The 21,011-nt window shown below is 33.8% G+C and overlaps 3 protein-coding genes across 6 annotated transcripts; 1 reads left to right on the top strand and 2 right to left on the bottom strand.

Moving 5' to 3' along the window:
• Nucleotides 1-597: 597 nt before the first annotated feature.
• LOC11425262 (mitochondrial import receptor subunit TOM7-1) lies at nucleotides 598-843 on the top strand. The gene has a single exon (XM_024777862.2). It carries the CDS (start codon nucleotides 616-618, stop codon nucleotides 826-828), a length of 213 nt encoding a protein of 70 aa, XP_024633630.1. The 5' UTR covers nucleotides 598-615; the 3' UTR covers nucleotides 829-843.
• Nucleotides 844-1,141: 298 nt separating this feature from the next.
• Nucleotides 1,142-2,574, bottom strand: LOC11421742 (calmodulin-1). Its single transcript, XM_003600161.4, has 2 exons — nucleotides 2,421-2,574; nucleotides 1,142-1,573 (listed from the first exon to the last, which is right to left on the bottom strand). Exons 1-2 carry the CDS (start codon nucleotides 2,521-2,523, stop codon nucleotides 1,254-1,256), a joined length of 423 nt encoding a protein of 140 aa, XP_003600209.1. The 5' UTR covers nucleotides 2,524-2,574; the 3' UTR covers nucleotides 1,142-1,253.
• Nucleotides 2,575-4,248: 1,674 nt separating this feature from the next.
• Nucleotides 4,249-12,007, bottom strand: LOC11423715 (calmodulin). Of its 4 annotated transcripts, XR_005645129.1 has the most exons (4): nucleotides 11,850-12,007; nucleotides 10,454-10,937; nucleotides 6,215-6,439; nucleotides 4,249-4,287 (listed from the first exon to the last, which is right to left on the bottom strand). XR_005645129.1 is itself a non-coding variant. In XM_003600162.4 (2 exons), the coding sequence occupies exons 1-2, from the start codon at nucleotides 11,950-11,952 to the stop codon at nucleotides 10,510-10,512; spliced, it is 531 nt and encodes a 176-aa protein (XP_003600210.1). In that variant the 5' UTR covers nucleotides 11,953-12,007; the 3' UTR covers nucleotides 10,169-10,509. The 4 variants fall into 4 exon arrangements, 1 of the variants encoding a protein (XP_003600210.1); XR_003009910.2 differs by lacking the exon at nucleotides 6,215-6,439 and having other exon boundaries at nucleotides 4,272-4,287; XR_003009909.2 differs by lacking the exons at nucleotides 4,249-4,287; nucleotides 6,215-6,439 and adding an exon at nucleotides 7,307-7,743.
• Nucleotides 12,008-21,011: the final 9,004 nt, after the last annotated feature.

A 21,011-nucleotide genomic window follows, 5' to 3' on the forward strand; every position in this document is an offset into this window, starting at 1 on the left:
TCATGCTCCCCATCAAATGGAAGCTCATACTTGCTTGTATCGTCGTTGCTGGTTTCTCCGCAACGGACCGACACTGTACCGTCGTTGCTGGTTTCTCCGCAACGGACCGGCTACCTTTGTCGAACTGGGGTTTTGATACCATATTGAAATTTGGGGCCTAACTCATCCTTACAAAACCAGCATATAAGGTGAGGATTGTCTCCTCCTTATAAACTCTTCTCAAGAGTCTTGTCTATCCGATGTGGGACTTGAGATTTTTCCAATACAAATGATTCTTCTCCAATTTTGATATGCTGATTTTGTATAGTATTAATTTGTAATACCAAAATTTTTTGTTGCTGTGTGTTGGAAAAGGAAATATACTTTTGAGTGTTGCAATTAGTATTAGTAATTTTAGAATGAAAAAAATTATGAATTTCGTAAAATCACTGCTTCAAATTAAGCTTTTCCAATAACCAAATCTCAAAGATTATTACCATTTCGTTACCCTAATTCGACAAATCAATTGTTTTTTTCATCACAATACCGTGTTTGTTTCGTTCAATTTATCTTTGTATGCATTGAGAATTTGAGATAATTGGGGTGCATGATGAAGAGAGAGAAGAGAAAAGAAGAATGGCGTCTACGATTTCTCTAAAGGCAAAGGGAAAGAGCTCAAATAAGAAAGCAGAAGATCGATCAGCGATCGATTCTTTGAAGGAATGGACAACATGGGGTATTAAGAAAACGAAGGTTATCGCTCACTATGGTTTCATTCCTTTGATTATCATCATCGGTATGAACTCTGATCCAAAACCACAACTCTCCCAGCTTCTCAGCCCCAAGTAATTGACGTGCGCATTTTCACTTGCTTTATCTGATGGGGTTGTGTTAGGCCCAACCACGATTTCTAACATGGTATCAGAGCTTGTCGAATTAAAGGGCCGCCTAAACCTATTCACGAACCAAGTCCAAAGAGTGTTGGTCGTGAGGGGGTGTATTGAGAAAAACCCAAGTCCCACATTGGATAAACAAGACTCTGGAGAAGAGTTTATAAAGAGGAGGCAATCCTTAGCCTACAAGCCGGTTTCGTAAGGATGAGTTAGGCCCCAAATTTCAACAGAAATAAATGAAAGAGTTACAAAAACAAAAAAAACATATATGGGAAATGTCACAAAAGAAATTTTTTTTTTATATATATATATAATTTGCATCTTAATGACAACAACATCAGAATAGCTAAGTGGTAGAACTTAATATGCACAATCATAAGGTCATGTGTTTGATCCGCTCCTGGACAAATCTTTGACAAACTCCTCAATGTTTATTTGTCCATCACCATCAAAATCAGCCTCACGAACAAATTCTTCCACATCTTCATATGTCACCTTTTGGCCGATATATGTCATAAAATAATGCAACTCAGATGTAGAGACAAAACCATTCTGATCCTTGTCACACATATGGAAAACTGCCACAAAATTTTCATTATCAATAAAACCATCTTCATCCTTATCGATGAGGCTGAAATACGCCTTTATCTTTGATATTTGATTGTGATTGAGTTGATCGGCCATTGAAGGAAGATTGGGTTCTGCAAAAGTGCAAAGAGAAGATGAGAATGATTTGTATGTGTAATTTGAAAAATCCATTTTCTAAAATAACAACACAAATATCTAAAGGTGCAATACAAATGTGTAACGTGAAAAATCCGTTTACTCTAACACCTTATGACACGTAATAGAGCTCGACATTGATGGTTTGTTACTCTGTAACCAAGCTTATAAAACGACCCCTTCAGCACAAAAGCAAAGTACACGCAATGTATACTAAAAACTATCATTTTTTGCACTCATACTGATTTGAATGTCGAAATATTTACATGTACCCCTAACTTAAATTTTGACGGTTGTTATTGTCGGACGCCATCATTATGGTAAAAAAGGATCAAGCATATTTTTCTTTTTTAAGTTATATGTTTCACTTTAGCTATATTAAATTTGTTGTCATACTCCTTTTTCTTCTCTTTCATCTCCCACCGGCCACCAACCCTTTTATCCCTCCATGACAACCCTAAGACCTGGAGACTTCTTGTTTTTCCGCATAAAGTACTAGTAGAATTAAAAAGATCCTTATTTGGGTCGTTGATTGATTTATGAGATTTCTTTCTAATCAATGAGGCAAAATAGCTTTAGATAATATCCAATCACCATAATTATGATTGTTAGTAGGCGCAATATGATCCATGCTAAAAATCTGCTCAGAAGTTTCTACGATACATCCACAAATTGAATCATTTTGGTATATTTATTTAGGAAATAAAAAAGAAGCAAAATAGGGTGATAATTATATGCACATGTAAAACTTATTTAATATTAAATTCTTTACATATATGGATTTGGCATAAAAAAAAAAAAAATTTATAGGCTAGAATGACTCACCAACAGTAAGCATTGGTGAAACATGAATATCAGCTAAAGCTTGAGAAGAGAGAAAAACAAAAAGATTAAGACCAAGAAACAAATAAGATTTTGAGTAAACCATGTCACTTCTTGATGATGATATTGCAATGGTTGATAATAAATAATAATGTAGTAATTTGTATGTGTGTGTGTGTATATATATATATATGGAAAGAAGTTGCTCTGTTTATAGGACCAAGAGTCAAGTTGAAGTTTAAATTTAAATTAATGCAAAACATGTGGCTAAAAAATCTTCTGAAAGGATGTGAATATTAATTTAGAAATAACAGTATAAAATGCAATATTTATTTATACACTCTTTTATTTGAGTTCTTGATTGGGTAAAGACCCATTTTCCCTATGGAATCTTTTGCTTTAAAATAACAAATTAAGATGATTAGAGCTTATTCGAGATATCAATTATCATCAAACAATATTTCCAGTACTTGATTAAAATAAAGTTATTTTCTTATTTTATTGATAACTAATGTGTAATTTGTTATTTTTCACAAATGATTGGGACTTTCGAGGGGAGAGCAATGGAGGGTTTATAAAAAATGAAAGGAAGAAGTGGAAAGAATGGAGAGCTATAAGAGTGGAAGGCTTTGTGGGGTTTAGTTTTCTTCGTAATACAAAATTCCCCTAATTTGGGGGAACTAAAAATTTGTATTGAAGGAGGGTTTTGGGGGATTTGGATAAGTTTTTCAAATCTAATCTATGTTGTTATAATACTTTAAAGTTTAAAGTGAAAAATACATTAATCATAAGTATTTATTTACAATTCTCTACAAAACTACTCACTCCAAAAATTTAAAAGATTTTTCTATTTTTTCCTCTAATCTCATCCCTCAAAAACCATTTTCTTCCCTTCCCCTTCAAACTTCCAAACAGAGTCTAAGAGCGGCAAAGCACAAGTCTTGGTAGTCACCTGCTTGTCTATGTATAATTGTATGGTGGGACGCCCACTTTAGCCGAACTTTGTGTCGTCTTGTCAGTCATGCATTTTATTTGACTACGAAATAATTGTATCATGATATTTTAGATAGCACATAATTATATTGTTTTTCAATCAACCGTCCAACATTTTTCTTTGTCCTCGGATCAATTTTTTAAAATCAAGCATTGTACAATTCGAGTTATGCATTCGTAGTGTATAGTTTAAGCTCTAAATTTTTAAAAAATTAAATGCTCTTATAAAAAAAAATTACTTTAAATATTTTGGTTTAATGAACTTACAGGCCTACTAATCTTTTGTTTTCAATCAAAAAATAATGTGATTTCAAGTGGTGTAAAGGGCAACATGATGTTTTACTATTACATCATAAAATTCAAACAAATACATCATAAAATTCGTGTCTCTTCTTCAAAATGGTTTTTGGTAATTCGTCAAGACATCCTTGTATGCACCATGGGTGGAGGGTGGAACTGTTCTTGTGTTAAGATCAATAACGGTGTGTGAGCAGGATTAGGTGTAACACCCCGTTTTTCCCAACTTAAAAATTTCATAACAATTATCAGAGTATTCAACATATAAACGGAATGCTACACTTCTTAAAATTCATAAATGGAATAAATAACAATATGTCCTTCATAATTCAATCAACAAAAATATTAAAAACTTCGCAGCGGATTTAATTCAAAACATAATTAGTCTTGGCACGAAGGCCTCATCAAAACATCTCATAAAAATCCAAACTAAATCATAGTCATGTAAAATCATAAGCAATACGTAAGGAATAGAAAATAGCCACAAAAGTTCCCATCTCGTTATGTATCAGAGCACCTAAAGACACAGTGAGAGATAGCCACTCACGACAGCAATCAACAGCTACTTATTCTCGATCACCTGCAAGTTACTCATACGAAGAGCAACATTTTCAAGCAGAAGAGGTGAGATTTCACAAACAATAATATTAAGCATATAATTCAACAATTAAATTTAACAACATAAACTTTATTAATTAATAATAATAATTCTTCATATAGTGCTTCATTAATAGTCTAATCGACTTCTAATCACCATTAGCTCATAACAAATATAAACAACAACATAATCATTATCTTATAATCATATAAACAACACTACATAAATATTTCATGGTTAGTCATCAACAACAACTTCAACAATTCGACGATGACAACGTCAACCTGACAATACAACTACATGAGAGTACACCACCTCTTATAAAACAACAACGTAAGAGTACATCACCTCTTATAAAACACCAGAACATAAACAGTCACTAACAACAGCTTCAACTACGACTTCAACAACTTAGATAATATCAACAACTTAAGACTCCAATACTTTGGAACATTTTGGAAAGACAACTTACAACTTTACAACTTAGACCAACATCAACAACTTGATCAATATTCAACAGCAACAGAAACAGTACAAGTCATTCACAACATAATAATATTCATGAAAAGCATCAACAACATAAACATCATACATTTTCCACATAAGGCATATAAATATTTCACATAACCAACATCAACAACATAGGCAGCACGTAAACATCTCAAGATATAACAACATCAAATGATAATCAACATCAACTTAAACATCTTATATAATTCACAAATGCATATACAAATTTATTACATTACTATCATCATTAAATCATATTGTAACAGCTTCACTGATCATCAGTAATATTATATTCAACCTCAATTCCTACCCGAAGGATCAACTCATAACATCTCATGCGACAAAGATCGCAAAACCCTGAACAAGGTATTCTGTCTTACAGGAGCTCGCGAGGCGAGGGACATTACTCGCTATGGCGAGTTCAGAAATTTGGCTATTCGCCTTGGCAAGTAAGCTGCTCGCCTTGGCGAACAAGAAATGGTTGCTCTCGGGAATTTGACTTTTTTTCACCTAAAAATCCATTTTTAAACTTTCCCAAGTTCAATCTCAATCTAAAAACTTGCCTAATCATTATTATACATATTCAGACACTCAAAATCATCTAAATTTCGACTTAAGGAGCTAAATCACAAAATCACAAAATCATGTTTCCTCACTGGTCAAACTCGCTATGGCGAGTGATCTGCTCGCTATGGCGAGCTGCAAGGTGCAACTCGCGAGGCGAAGAAAAGTTGCTCGCGAGGCGAGCAATGGAGTTCATCACTCGCTATGGTGAGGATCATCCCTCGGGAGGCGAGCGATGAATGTTCGCTTGGGCAGAATTGCAATTTTGACGAAAATTCACCTAATCACATGGTTCAAACCTTAAAACCGGTTCCTTTAATCATCCTATGGATTATCTAAGGTCTGTACACAGTTTCTAAATCAATCTAACAATTCTACATCAATTAATCGTCAATTCCTCACTTTAACCTAATTCTCCAACTCTCTAAAATTAATTCTACACTTGTTAAATTTAATCATCAGAATTACAGACTCAATATAATTGAATGCTAGTCTCACCCTTACCTTAAGAAAATCGATCAGCAACACTCTCTTGGTTCTTCCCTCTTCTCGTTCTCCCTTTTCTCCAAAACTGGTTGTACGTGAAAATAATTCTAAACCTAGTTTTTCCTATTTATTTCCTCCCATCTATTTTATCTTATTTCCACACAACTCTCCTTAATTCCAAATCAGCCCCTTGAACTCCAAATATTCTAAATTCCCACTTATTCATTAAATAGTAAAATAACTCATTTAATAAAATATAACACACCGCATAATCAACATAATTATATAAAATCATATGTAAAAAGACTTTAAATCAACCAATAATAATTAAATAAAATTGGGGCGTTACATTAAGCATGTTCTAGTGATGTGTTGGGGGCACGATGCCACGTTGCAATTTTCCTCTTCTTGTGTGTGCTCTTGGTTGTTGCTGGTTGGTTCAGAGCTTTGGTTTGACTTTGTTTTAGTTCCTTTGGTTTCTCTGTCTTTTTTGTAGTTTTTTCCATTAGTTTTTCTCTTTTTTGTATTGTTATGTTGATCTTTAAGCACTTCTTCTATCGCATATCCTTATTACCTTCTCTTATGTATATATTTGTTATTCAAGAAGAGGGAAGAAAAATATATTTTCAAAGATTAGATATATATTTGATTTCAATGTAAACAAAGGGATGAAAAGTGAAAGTTATATTTGATTTCCTAAACTATATAACTTTGAAGTCAACAAAAAAATTAAGATGAAAAGTGAAGTGCAAATGGATGGTGAGACAAAAGTCACTCAGACTACTTAAACCAAGGGACAGAAAACAAGTAGAGATCTAATAATCAGGAGAAGCAATAATTAAAGTAAACAAGCCAACCAACAAAAAACTAATGACCCCAAATAAGACATCTTATAATCGAAATAAAACAATAAGTTTAACAAGTCCATTTTATATGTTCATGTGCTTTTTCAAATTTTTTGTTGGACCCTTCACTTTATCATCACATCTAGTGGCATATCCATGACCCTGGATCTATGGGTTCATACTTTTTCGTCCAACAAAATTTTAAATTTTTCTACGTAAAGACATCACACATTTTATTCATCCAAAATATCTCTATTTACATAAACATATAGTCGATGTTGCTTCAACTTTTAGAATTTTATATAATTTTTGTTACTATATCTAGAATATTATATTAAAATATATGATCATATAGTTTTGTAAGGACTAAAACACTACACCATTTGTTGTCTCTGGCAACACTTTTTTAGAGGACGTGCAAAAATTGTCCCCTAAAAGTCCCTAAGGCAATGTTTTATGAAAAAAGAAAAAAGAGAGCCCACTCAATTAGAAATGTTTTTTGAAACTCGAAAAGGAAGTAGAGGAAAGCAATTGGATGAAGAAACTGGAAAAGTATTTGTATGTAAAAAATTACAGTTACGTTAAATTGTGTTTACTTAATATTGTTGGCAAACATTGTTTATAATATTAGTTAATGTTTTCTTGAATTTTTTTTTTTGCTCCCAACTTCAAGAAATGGATGAAAAGAAAGGAAGTGATACTGAAGCTTTTAAAGCTGTTATGGGAAAGGAGCGTCCTGGCAGGTTACGTTGTTATGGGAGAAAAATAACTAAAACTTCCTTAAAGCGAAAGGTTGAGATTAATGCTTTGAATCAAGCACATAGTCAAGAGGTATCTACTTTAAGGCATGAATTTCAAGATCAGATTGATAGATTGCAAAATGTGTTTAAGACCGTCATACAACAATGCAATCCTCAATTAAATATGGACTCAATAGAACATTTGCTAGGATTATCTCATGGAGATGCTAACAGCTCCCCAAAGGATAGTAGAGCACAAATGCATTCCTCTACTTCCATTCATACTCCATGTCCTGAAAAGGTAACCATATATATAAATATTATTGATTATGTTATTGTAATTGAGTTAAACTAGTTATATTTTGCTTGTTAATATATGCAAAAAGTTGTTAGTAATGATATCACTTGGAATGTAGGCAAGTGTCTGAAATTGTTAACTTGCGTATGTTGGGTCTAAATTAGAGCTGTGCGAACTTATGATTATGTTGTTTGGCTGAATTGCTTAAAATGCATGTCCAAAGTCGGATTTTGATTGTGTTGCAGAATTTTATGCATAAATTTTGTTTATGCAATTTGTGGTGTTTGTGCAAACTTGTGATTTATTTTTCTGCATTTTGTGTTTGTTTCTCTGTTGCATAACATGGCATAAGTTGCAGAAACTTAAAAATGAGCTTGTAATGATAGAATAAGGAAGGGAAATGTGTAAAAAAGGTTTCCTATTTGCGGCTATGTTGACTGTGTTTTACTTGTTGTTTTGGTTTTTATTTGTGCGAGGTACAACACTTGTTGATGTCTTTGATTGGCCTTTGAACCAACAATATCTATGGTTGATGTATTTTGTTCTTATGCAGCAAGCTATCAATGAAGATGTTGTACAGGATGACATAGTTGAGGAGGAAGACGTAGATGATGAATTTCTTGAGGACGAATTTCTTGAGGACAACTTAAGTGATGAATTTCAAGAGGATGATATAGATAATGAATTTCAAGAGGATGACCTAGATGATGAATTTCAAGAGGATGACCTAGATGATAAAATTCAAGAGAATGACATCGGTGATGAATTTGAAGTGGACGATTTGGCTGATGAATTACAAGATAAACTTGAATGATTGAGTTGGATGGTGTTTTATTTTGGATTGTAGTTAAGCCACATTTTGGATTGTAGTTAAACCACTAAACTTGTCCGAACTATAGTTTTGTTATTTTGTTAGGCTTATACTTCGAAGCATTAAACTTATCAAGTAATGTTTGACATTTTGATTACTATTATGTCTTGAATTAATGTTTGAACTATGTTATTATATTACATCTTTTGTGGTTGTATTGTTAAATTCGATCTTGTTTGAGTTATAATTGACAATTCTAATATTGTCTTTAAGCTATAGTTACATTTCTAAAATAATTGAAAAATTCTAAAATTTTACAAGGACACTCTAAAAATGTTGCTTGTAAGTTATGGGGACGTTTTTATAATTTCTTAAAAGATTCAAATTTTAGGGGACGATTATTAATTGAAGCAACCTATGGGAACATTTAAAAACGTCCCCTCAGAATCCCCAAAAAATTGTCTCATATTCCTAAGGTTTAGGCGACGTTTTCAAAAACTGTGCCCAAAGAACATGAAAAAACGTCCCCATAGACTATAGGCGACGCTCGTATAGGAGACGCCGAGAAAACGTCCCCTATACCTTTAGGGGACGTTTTTCTTAGTTCTGGCAACATTTTTCGATTGTTAGGCTTAATTGCACTTTTGGACCCCTATCTTTCCAAAAGTTGTGGTTATGGCCCCCTAACTAATTTAAATACAAAACAACCCCCTATATTTTGATTCTTTGGCAGTTTTGGACCCCCAGTCCATTAGTGAGGTGCCACGTGTATTATTTAGGGGGTCACGTGGCACCTCACTAATGGATTGGGGGTCCAAAACTGCAAAAAAAAAATCAAAACATAGGGGCATGTTTTGTATTTAAATTAGTTAGGGGGCCATAACCGCAACTTTTGAAAAGATAGAGGTCTAAAAGTGCAATTAAGCCTTGTTGTTAAAAAGGATAAATGGTGTAGTGAAAGTTATGTAATCCATTATAATTTCTAGCAGTTTGAAATTGAAAGAGTAATTTTATCCATAATAGATAGAAAACTATCATGGCTATAATCTCCAAATAGAAAGGGAAAAAAATAAAAGAAGGGGAAAGAGAAAAATGAAAGAGTTACAAAAAAGCATATATGAAAAATGTCTCAAAAGAAAGAAAAAAAAAACAAATATGAAGCTATATAAAATTTCCGTCATGTCATGTTTTCCAAATGACAACAACATCGCTAAACAGTAGAACTTAATATGCACCATCATAAGGTCATGTCATGTTTTCGATCCTTGGTTCTGCTTTTTGGAATTTTCATTAGAAAGAAAAACCAAACTTAAAACTAAGTTGTAAGGATTTTGGGGGTGTAAGTCCAAAATCTATAACCTTAATATTGGGGTCAAAATGTAAAAAAATAAAAAATAAGATTATTGGTGCAAATTTTCAAAACCCAGGGTGTGCATGTACTTATGAAGTCCAGATACTCCAAATTGGAGACATACATGTGTCGAATGCGAATGTATATGATTAAATTTAAGATATGAATCGCTATAATTGTATTTCGATTAACCAAATAAAAATTATATTTTTGGTGGATAAAAGTACCAAGAGAGAAAGGATATTCAATCAATCAACATTAAATAAACTTTGTTTATAGTTTTTTTATTGATGTATTTGTTGATATCCAAACTTATGAATGAAAATAAAATATAATTTTTACGTAGACTTTACAACTTTTATTTTGATCATGTATTATTTTTCGTAAATCGTGACTTTTATGATTATATAGTATTGAAGAGTAATTAATTCTTATTTTTTTATCAAATATTTTGCATGTATTTAATTTTTAGTATAAATATTTTGTTAACGTATCTTAGTTGTATCGTATCCTGAATTTTAAAAATATCATGCATCCGCGTACCCGTATTGTATCGCACTCGTACAACGTATTCGGGCTTCATAGATAAGTGCAAACCTTCACTCCACAGTGAATCTGCCAAGTCTGACAAACTCCTTAAAGCTTAGATGTCCATCACTATCAGAATCAGCCTCACGAACAAAGTCGCTCACTTCTTCATTGGTCGCCTTAATGCCTTGATTTGTCAAGTAATAATGCAACTCAGATGCAGTGACAAAACCATTATGATCCGTGTTAGGCTTAGAGAAAGCTATGAGAAGCTCTTCTTTGGTGAAGTCAATGGTACCATTTCCGTCAGTGGCAGACTTATTCCTCGCTACCATCAAGCCGAAATCAGTTGGGTTTAGGCCAGTAGACCGTATTAGAGTGTCAAGTTCTTCATTATCAATAGAAACATCTCCATCCTTATCGATGAGGCTGAAATACGCCTTTATCTTTGAGATTTGCTTGTCATTGAGTTGATCGGCCATTGAAGGAAGATTGGGTTCTGCAAAAGTACAAAGAGAAGATGATAATGATTTGTGTGTGTAATGTGAAAAATCCATTTCCTAAAATAACTACACAAATATCTAAATGGTGCAATACAAATGTGTGTAAAGTGAAAAATCCATTTGCTCCTTAACACCTCATGACATGTAACAGTTAGAGCTCGACATTCATGGTTTGTTACTCTGTAACCAAGTATATAAAAAGCCCCTTTAGCACAGAACAAAAGTACACACAATATAAACTAAAAACTCTCATTTTTTGCACTTATACTTACTTGAATGTCTAAATATTTACATGTACCCCCTAACTTACATTTCGACGGTCGTTATTGTCAGACGCCATCATTATGGTCAAAAAAGATCATGCATAATTTCCTTTTTTGAGTTATATGTTTCACTTTAGCTATATTAAATTTGTTGTCCTACTCCTTTCTCTTCTCTGACATCTCCCACCGGCCACCAACCCTTCTACCCCTCCATGACAATCCGAAGACCTTGAGACTTCTTGTTTCTATCACTTAAAGTGCTGCTAGAATTAAAAAGATCCTTATGTGGGTCGTTGATTGATTTATGAAATTTCTTTCTAATCAATGAGGCAAAATAGTTTTAGCTAATCTCCAATCACCAGAATTATGATTGTTAGTAGGCACAATATGTCCCATGCCCAAAATTTACATATAAGTTTCTACGATACATTCACAAATTAAATCATTTAGGTATATTTGTTTTTTAGGAAACAAAAAAGAAGCATAATAGTGTGATAATTATATGCACGTGAAAAACAATTTTTTTTTTTTTTTTTTTATAAAATGCACGTGAAAAACTTGTTTAACTTGTTCAAAGATTAATATTAAATTCTTTACATATATGAATTGGACATATAAAAAAACTTATAGGCTAGAATGACTCACCGACAGTAAGCGTCGGTGGAACATGAATATCAGCTAAAACTTGTGAAGAGAGAAAAACAAAAAGATTAATACTAAGAAACAAATATGATTTTGAGTAAGCCATGTCACGTCTTGGTGATGATATTGCAATGGTTGATAATAAATAATAATGTAGTAATTCGTTTGTGTGTGTATATATGGAAAGAAGTTGCTCTGTTTATAGGGCCAAGAGTCATGTTGAAGTTTAAATTTAAATTAATGCAAAACTTGTGGCTAAAAAACCTTATGAAAGGATATGAATATTAATTTAGAAATAACAGTTTTTTTTTTTTTTATCAAAACACTAAAATATAAAAGACAGGAGATGTCTGAACTAATACAACAGAATGACAAAGGAGAACCTATGAAACGAAAACTAGAAAGCTTATGACCATTATTGACCATACCAACTGCTACAAGACTACTATCCCAAAGTTTGTTTAAAATGATTGATATTTCTAGTTATTTTATTGCAACAACAAAAAACACATTATTCTAAGGCTGCCAAGTCAATTTTGGAGGTGCCCTTTTGAGCACGGGTCCTTATTTCAGCTGAGTTAAATCAAGCAGACTTCACTTTTCTCACAGGCTTCTTCTAATTTTTCTCTGCCTTAATGCTCTCATATAGGCTTGGATAGTGCTGCTCAAAGTATGATACAATGGGTTCAACATGGTCCTCTTCCACTGTGACGGCATAGCCGTAGGAGTGAGCACCATAGTGTTAGCCCACTTTTGAAAAACCTTTGGATCCACATTCTTGTTAGAAGACATCAATGCATCTGAGATGTGATCATAATCCTCTTCTACCTCATCCCCCAAAATTTGGAAAGAATCTGCACACTCTTTAGGGTTGTAGTGTAACGCCCTATTTTATTATTTATTTATTTTATTAAGTTTAGAGTCTTTTTTTATAATTTAATCAATTTATTTTGATAAGTGATATTTTTGTTGTGTATGATATTTATTAGTAGCCCCTATTTTATTATTTAGTGGAGAAATATAATTTAAATAGATTAATGAGGCATAAGGACATAATTGGAATAAGGGAGAATGTGTTAGGAGAGATTAAGTGAGAAACAAACACAGTTAGTGATTATAAATATATGAGACCATTAGAGAATTAGGGTTACAACAGAATAGAGAGTCAGAATACAGAATACGTAGAAACTGCTTTTGGGAGAAAAAGGGAGAAAGTGAGAAGTTAGATAAGAGAAGAGGAGAAAACTTGTAAAGTCCAAATTCAATCTAAGGTAAGGGTGGGACTAACCTTCTTTAATCATAAGTATATAGTTCTGAAAAAGGGTTTAAGCTTGTAGTTGTTAATAGTTTTGATGTTATAGAAATTAGGTTTTGATTTGGAATTGATTGTTAAAAAAGTAGATAATTCAATAAATTAGTGTACAAATTCATGTTTTGGTCCAAGTTTTATATGGTTTTGAGTGCCTTTTCATGTTTAGAAATGTTTAGACGAGTTTCGGGATCAAATTTGGGCATAGGGAAGTTAAAAATGGGATTTTTTGGTGAAAAATGTCAAGTTCCCGAGAGATATCAGATTGAGCTCGCCATGGCGGATGACCTATTCGCCTGGCGAAATGTTCAGTGACAGACTGCCTTGTTTCACGTTCTTGCGTCTGTTTCACACGTTTCTGTTTTGAGTTGGTCTTCGGTGTAAACATGAAAGTTGTTGATAATTGTGTTATCTTTCCAGTATTCTTGATTTGATGTGAATATCTTTGTTGGATGATTTAATATTTATTATATGTATATGTTGATGAATTTGATGTTATATGATGTTGTTCATGATTGATGAATTATTATATGAATGTATAAGTTGATGAATATGATGTCATTCAAGATTGATGAACTATTATATGAATGTATATGTTGATGAATATGATTTTATATGATGTTGTTCATGATTGGTGAATTATTATATGAATGTATATGTTGATGAATATGATGTTATATGATGTTGTTCATGATTGCTAAATTATGAAGTCATAATGCGAAGTCGTTGTTGTTGTTGTTGTTGTTGCATTGGTAGTGTCAATGCATAATCATTTTAAACGAAGAGGGCTTGATGCTCTGTTAATTTTAAGCGAAGAGGGCTTGATGCTCTGTTATTTAATCGAAGGGAACTTGATGCTCTGTTGTAGGGAGCTTGATGCTCTGATGGTACGACATGCATATTAGCATCTCTTGAGTTGTTATTGTTGCATTGTTGAGTTGTTGTTGTTGCATTGCGGAGTTGTTGTTGTTGTTGTCACATTGTTGTTGTTGTTATTATTGCATTGTTAAAATGAAGATAATTGATGAATTGTTGATTGGAATTATGTGAAGCATTGTTGATGATGATTTGCTGTTGTTTTGTGTTGATAAATTCTTTTACATTATTGTTTATTAGTGTTGTTAATGATGAATTGAGGTTGTTATGTGTTGTTAAATTCTTTTATAGAATTATATGCTTATTATTATTGAATTTGAAATTTCACTCATTCTGTTTGAATGTTGCCTCTACGTGGGTAATGTGCAGATAACCAGGAGTAATCGCTGATGTGAGTTGATTCTCGTGTCGTCCTAGGAGTCGCTCTGATACGTACGGGATGGGGATTAGCTTTATTTATTTTCCATTATTATGTATTCTTTTTATGAATTTATTGTTGAACATTTTTTAGATGAAATTAATTATATTGATGATGTTGATGTTAGTTTGTTTTTAATTCAAGTTTAGTTTTAGTGATAATCACAATCAGTGGTTAATCACAGTTTGTTTTAGTTTGTTATGAAGTTTGTTACAAGTTTGTTAGAGGTTAGCAGATAAGATCTAGAGTTTGTTACATTGCTTGTGCTTCAAGCAACTTAGCTAGATATTGTATATAAGCTACCTCCTTTGTACATTTTTGTATATAGAATCAATAAAGATCATTTACAATTTCATCATAACTTTCTTCTCTCTCAATTCTCTCTCTAATTCACATAAAACCTTAGAATCAGAAACTGCTTCTGAACTGCTTCTGAACAGTGCTTCTGAACAGAGCTTCTGAACAAGCTTCCGCTTCTGGTTTTTCTGCGCTATCAAATTGGCATCAAGAGCCTTTGGTTTCGTTCTAAGGGGTAATCAAGATCTTCAATCACGCAATTTATAGAAAGAAACGCTGAAGGAAACACCATGAATGGTAGCAGCAGTTTCAACACACATCTTCCAATTCTTGAAGCACGTAATTGGGAAAGATGGAGTGCAGCGATGAAGAATCTGTTTGGAGCACAAGATTTGCTTGAAATTGTGCAGAATGGTGTAGATGAATTAGCTGCGAATGCCACTGAAGTGCAAAGGAACGCACACAAGGAATTGAAGAAGAAAGATTGCAAGGCTCTGTTCTTGATTCAACAAAGTCTTGATGAAGGAAACTTTGAAAGAATCTCAAAATCACTGAGTTCAAAGGAAGCATGGGACATTCTTTCAAAGTATCATGAAGGTGATGATAAAGTGAAGTTGATTAAGCTTCAATCTCTGAGAAGGAAATTTGAGCTGATGCAAATGGAAGATGATCAGAAGATTTCTAAGTACATCTCTAAACTCATCAATCTTGTGAATCAGATGAAGGCTTGTAGTGAAGCTATCACTGATCAACAGATAGTTGAAAAGATTATGAGGATCCTATCTTCAAGGTTTGATTTCATTGTGGTGGCAATTCAGGAATCAAAAGATGTTAAGACATTGAAGATTGAGGAGCTACAGAGTTCATTAGAAGCTCATGAATTGATGGTTTCAGAAAGAAGCAATGAAAGATCAATTCAACAAGCCCTGCAAGTTCAAACTATCAAGAAGGATGATTATGATAAGAAGAACTTCAAGAAAGGGAAACTCTAAGGGAGGAAACTGGTCTAAAGGCAAGAACAATGGATCTGATAAAGGTGAATCTTCAAAGGAAGGAAATTCTAATCAAAAGAAGAAAGTTGATAAGAAGAAGATTCAGTGTTTCAAATGTGAGAAATTTGGACACTATGCCTCTGAATGTTGGTCTGGTAAAGGAAAGCAATCAAAAAATGATGAAGAGGAAGCCAAAATTGCACAAGATGATTTAGATTCTGAATCATTATTCATGATGGTTACAACAACTAGTAATGAGAGCTGCAATTCAGAAAGTTGGTTCTTAGATACTGGTTGTTCTAATCACATGACAGGAAACAAGACATGGTTAAGAGAAGTGGATCCTGGAAGAAATACAAAGGTGAAACTTGCAGATCATAGAGTCTTAATTGCAGAAGGAATGGGGAATATTGCTATTGAAGGAAAGAATGGGAAAGTGGCAATAATTGAAGAAGTTCTCTATGTTCCTGGAATGCAGTGCAATTTGCTGAGTGTAGGTCAGTTCATTCAGAAAGGATACTCAGTTACTATGAAGGACAACACCTTTAAGTTGTTTGATAATCATCAAAGGTTAGTTTTGAAAACTCCTCTTGCAAAGAATAGAACTTTTCAGACCAATATGAAAGCTGTAGAATTGAACTGTTTATCTGCTATGGTAAAAGATGAAGATAGCTGGTTATGGCACTATAGATTTGGTCATCTCAATTTTAGAGGTCTTAATCAATTGGTTGATAAAGAAATGATTCTGGGAGTGCCTAAAACCAGGAATTTGAAAACCCACTTCACATCTACACCATACTCAGAATCTGTATGGATTGAAACAGGCACCAAGAGCTTGGAACAAGAGAATTGACAGATTTCTTGTACAGCAAGAATTTGTCAAATGCAAGTCTGAGTATGGTGTATATGTGAAGAAAGGAAGTGAAGGTAATCAACTACTCATCTGCCTTTATGTTGATGATCTGATAGTGACTGGTAGTGATATGAATGAGATAGAAGCATTCAAATCACAAATGATGAGTGAGTTTGAAATGTCAGATTTAGGAAAATTGACATACTTTCTAGGCATGGAATTTACTGAAGTTGCAGAGGGATTGATAATGCACCAAAAGAAGTATGCATCTGATATATTGAAGAGGTTCAATATGATGAGCTGCAATCCATCATCATCACCAGCTGAGACAAATGTAAAACTGGTAATGAATGAAGATGAAGAACCTGTGAATCCTACATTGTTCAAGCAAATTGTTGGTTCACTGAGGTATCTATGCAATAGTAGGCCTGATATTGCATATGCAGTTGGCATAATCAGTAGATTCATGAGTGAACCAAGAGTCTCTCACCTGCTAGCAGCCAAAAGAGTGATGAGATACATCAAAGGAACACTGCAGTATGGTATTCTATTTCCTAAATGTTTGAATGATAGTTCTATGGAACTGATGGCATATTCTGATGCTGATTGGTGTGGAGACAGACAAGATAGAAAGAGTACTTCAGGGTACCTATTCAAGTTTATGAATGCTCCAATTTCATGGTGTGCTAAGAAGCAACCAGTTGTAGCATTGTCAACCTGTGAATCTGAATATATTGCAGGGTGTATGGCAGCATGTTAGGCAATATGGCTTGAAAATATACTCAAAGAGATGGAGATAGAGGTTAGCAGACCTATAGAATTGCTCATAGACAACAAATCTGCTATAAGCTTAGCAAGAAATCCAGTTCTGCATGGAAGAAGCAAGCATATAGAAGCAAAGTTTCATTTTCTAAGGGAGCAAGTGAACAAGGGAGCACTGCAGATTGTTCATTGCTCTACTGAGCTGCAGCTTGCAGACATATTCACTAAGGCATTGAAGGTTGACAGATTCAACAAGCTCAGAAGCTTTATTGGAATGAAGGAAGTGGAAACTTGAATTAAGGGAGGATGTTAGTTTGTTTTTAATTCAAGTTTAGTTTTAGTGATAATCACAATCAGTGGTTAATCACAGTTTGTTTTAGTTTGTTATGAAGTTTGTTACAAGTTTGTTAGAGGTTAGCAGATAAGATCTAGAGTTTGTTACATTGCTTGTGCTTCAAGCAACTTAGCTAGATATTGTATATAAGCTACCTCCTTTGTACATTTTTGTATATAGAATCAATAAAGATCATTTACAATTTCATCATAACTTTCTTCTCTCTCAATTCTCTCTCTAATTCACATAAAACCTTAGAATCAGAAACTGCTTCTGAACTGCTTCTGAACAGTGCTTCTGAACAGAGCTTCTGAACAAGCTTCCGCTTCTGGTTTTTCTGCGCTATCAGTTGAGGCCTTTAGTGCCAATTTTGTTGAAAGAATAAGTATTTTCCGTTGCGACGTTGTTGAAAATTATTGGAAGCAGATGATTTTAATAAAGAGTGGATTTTAACTCTATTTGTGTTAAATATTATTTTGAAGAAAGAAATGTGATATTCTGTTTGTGATGAACTCTGATCTATTTTATATTATTTATATGTTGGGAAAATGGGGTGTTACATGTAGCAGAGAGGGGTTTGGAAGCATGAATCAGGGTTTGGCTTGAACGGAGTTTGTCACTTGTCAAACTAGCAAACATGGTGGTTTGCAGGTTGTGTCATAGGAGTGATATAAGGGTCCCTAGATTTGTCTCATGAAACATAAGTGATCTTGGGGAATGACCGCCTCCCAGGTATGCCACCCTAACCAAGTGAAGTTGAAGCTGAATTGGGGAATGACATCATCCCAATGTCAGAAGACTTCGTAAGATCTGAGGTATCATGAGACACAAGTTTGATGGGGATTATTTCCTTAGAAACAATGTCCTTTAACCTAGTGTTATGAATCAAAGAAACTTCTTCACCATAATGAGCATTGAGTGGCTCAATATCAGCTAAAAGCTTGTTAAAAGAGCCATCAATATCTTTCATATCAACCAAAGCCTCTCCTTGCACCCTGTCAGGTTCAGAATTCAAAATGGTGAAATAATTGTGCAGGACAAGATCTTGGTCTTCCAAGCAATCCTGTCCTCTAAACTAAAGTTCGCATGGTCATATCGATTGTTGTCCATAACATTAAAAGAAACATCACTAGCTAGGAAAAGAGGTATGGTTTGAACTATCAGCTGCAACAATGATGGAAAAAGGTGCATGCGGAACAGTTTCAGCTGGATCTTCACAGGTATTTATTTGTAATGTAGTCTCTAAATTTGCTATCTAAGATCTATTTGGTGCATCTGAGCATGAAACCTACAGATTATCCCCCAATACTTTCTTATTTAAGCTTACCAAAGGTTGAGTCTGAGAGTTCCTGGGAAGCAAAATATTACCTGACCAGGTATTAGGTTATGTTTTGTTAGTAGCCTGCGAGTGAGTGTGTTTATTTAGCAGATGAGCTTCAGGAACGTTATTAACAATCTACTTATGATGAACCTGCTTGGCGGCGTGAGGCTTCTTCCATCCCAAGTCTAAGCCTTCAGGCACATGAGCTGCTCCAATCTTCTTACATTGTTGAATAGTGTGGCCAATGAACTTGCAATGTGAGCAAAAAGGAGGTTTCCTTTCATACTGCACAGACACATAAAACGCATAACCCTCCCTTTCCACTATAACCGAGTCAAAAAGTTGTCTTGACATGTCAACATCCACAAGCACCCTAGTGTAGAGACCAAATAACCTAGCTCTATTGGCATCATTAATGATCAGAGGGGTGCCAATACCAGAAGCAATCTCAAATAAAGTCTTCTCCCTCCAATATATATATATTTGTTATTCAAAAGAGGGAAGAAAGTTATCTTTTCAAAGACTAAATATATATTTGATTTCGATGTAAACAAAGGGATGAAAAATAAAAGTTATATTTGATTTTCTAAACTATATAACTTTTAAGTAAACAAAAAAATAAAATGGAAAGTGAAGTACAAATGGATGGTTAGACAAAAGTCACTCAGACTACTTAAACAAAGGGACAAAGCAAACAAGTATAGAACTAATGATTAGTAGTAGCAATAATTAAAGCAAACAAGCCAACCAACAAAAAACTAATGACCCCAAATAAAGGTGACATTTAACATGGGAAAGGGTAAAACTTTTCGACCATAGGACAGTTGATTTTAACCATGTGATTAAATAATGAGCACAATCTTATCATGCTCTCTCAATAGTTAAATTTTTCCTCACTATCTTCTCCAACCATTCTCTCTCCTCAATGTCTCTCTCACAAACCCTTTAGCCATTAAATAGCCAAAAATCCTAATCCAGATGACAATGGAAGATGCATTCTGCTTTCAAAAAACAAATCTAAAACTAAAACAGAACTGAACGAAAATTAAACATTCAATCCTAGATTAATTTTCTTTTGAAAACCATTAAATTTTAGATTAAGTCATATAAATAATAACTTGGTTTTGATTCTTTTTACTTTCTTTTCTATTAATTCATTCATCCACTAAAACACAGAGACATTGTCTCAGATTAGCAAGAATCTTGAATGGATTGTGTGTACGTTGGCAGGGACAGTAGCATTTATCACATGAAATTGTCTTTACGATTTGTTTGAATTTACGAGTGAAGAAGTTTTAAAATTGGTTTTGATACCCTTTGATTCCTTCAGTGAGATTAATAGAGATTTTCTTGAAGTTTTTCTCTTTAATTCCAACCAGAAGTTGTGACCGGAAACTCATCCACGGTGGCGTGCAGTGGCTCGCCGGTGTAGGAAGAAAGGCATACATCAAATTGGGACGGGGTTTAAGTTTTAACTCAAATTGAAGGTTGAAAAACATACTTCTAGAAGAAAAAACATACTTCGTCCTAAACATGTTTAAGTTTTAATTCTTCTGGAAAAAAAACGATATTGGGATGGCAGGTTTGATGTTGGTGGTGGTCAGTGGCGGAGCCAGGAATATTGTAAAGCCCAGACAAAAAAAAAAATTGCAACACATTTATAGGGCGTACATAAGAAATTGCAAGCAAATAATAAAAAATGTAAAGAAATTGCCCAATTTATAGGGTTTTATATAAGAAATTCATAGGGATTTACACAAGAAATTGCAAAAAATTTGGCCCGGAGCCCGGCCGAGTGCCCGGGGTCGCCGGGCCTTAGAACCGCCCCTGGTGGTGGTGGGTTAGTGAGGCATGAAGAAGAAAGAATAGCGTTGGAAGATGGTGTAGAAGAATAATATGGTGCTGAGAGACTATGATAAATGTGTGTACTTTATTTGATCAAATGGTTAATATTAATTTTTCTATGGTGGGAAAGTTTTACCCTTTTCCATGTTAAATGCCAC

Source organism: Medicago truncatula, chromosome 3, assembly GCF_003473485.1.
Source record: "Medicago truncatula cultivar Jemalong A17 chromosome 3, MtrunA17r5.0-ANR, whole genome shotgun sequence".
Lineage (NCBI taxonomy): Eukaryota > Viridiplantae > Streptophyta > Magnoliopsida > Fabales > Fabaceae > Medicago > Medicago truncatula.

Coding starts and splice junctions, on each gene's coding strand:
- LOC11425262 (XM_024777862.2), top strand. CDS start 616: ATGGCGTCTACGATTTCTCTAAAGGCAAAGGGAAAGAGCTCAAATAAG.
- LOC11421742 (XM_003600161.4), bottom strand. CDS start 2,523: ATGGTTTACTCAAAATCTTATTTGTTTCTTGGTCTTAATCTTTTTGTT. Junction 1,574..2,420: donor TTCACCAATGCTTACTGTTG/GTGAGTCATTCT, acceptor GCACTTTTGCAG/AACCCAATCTTCCTTCAATG.
- LOC11423715 (XM_003600162.4), bottom strand. CDS start 11,952: ATGGCTTACTCAAAATCATATTTGTTTCTTAGTATTAATCTTTTTGTT. Junction 10,938..11,849: donor TCCACCGACGCTTACTGTCG/GTGAGTCATTCT, acceptor GTACTTTTGCAG/AACCCAATCTTCCTTCAATG.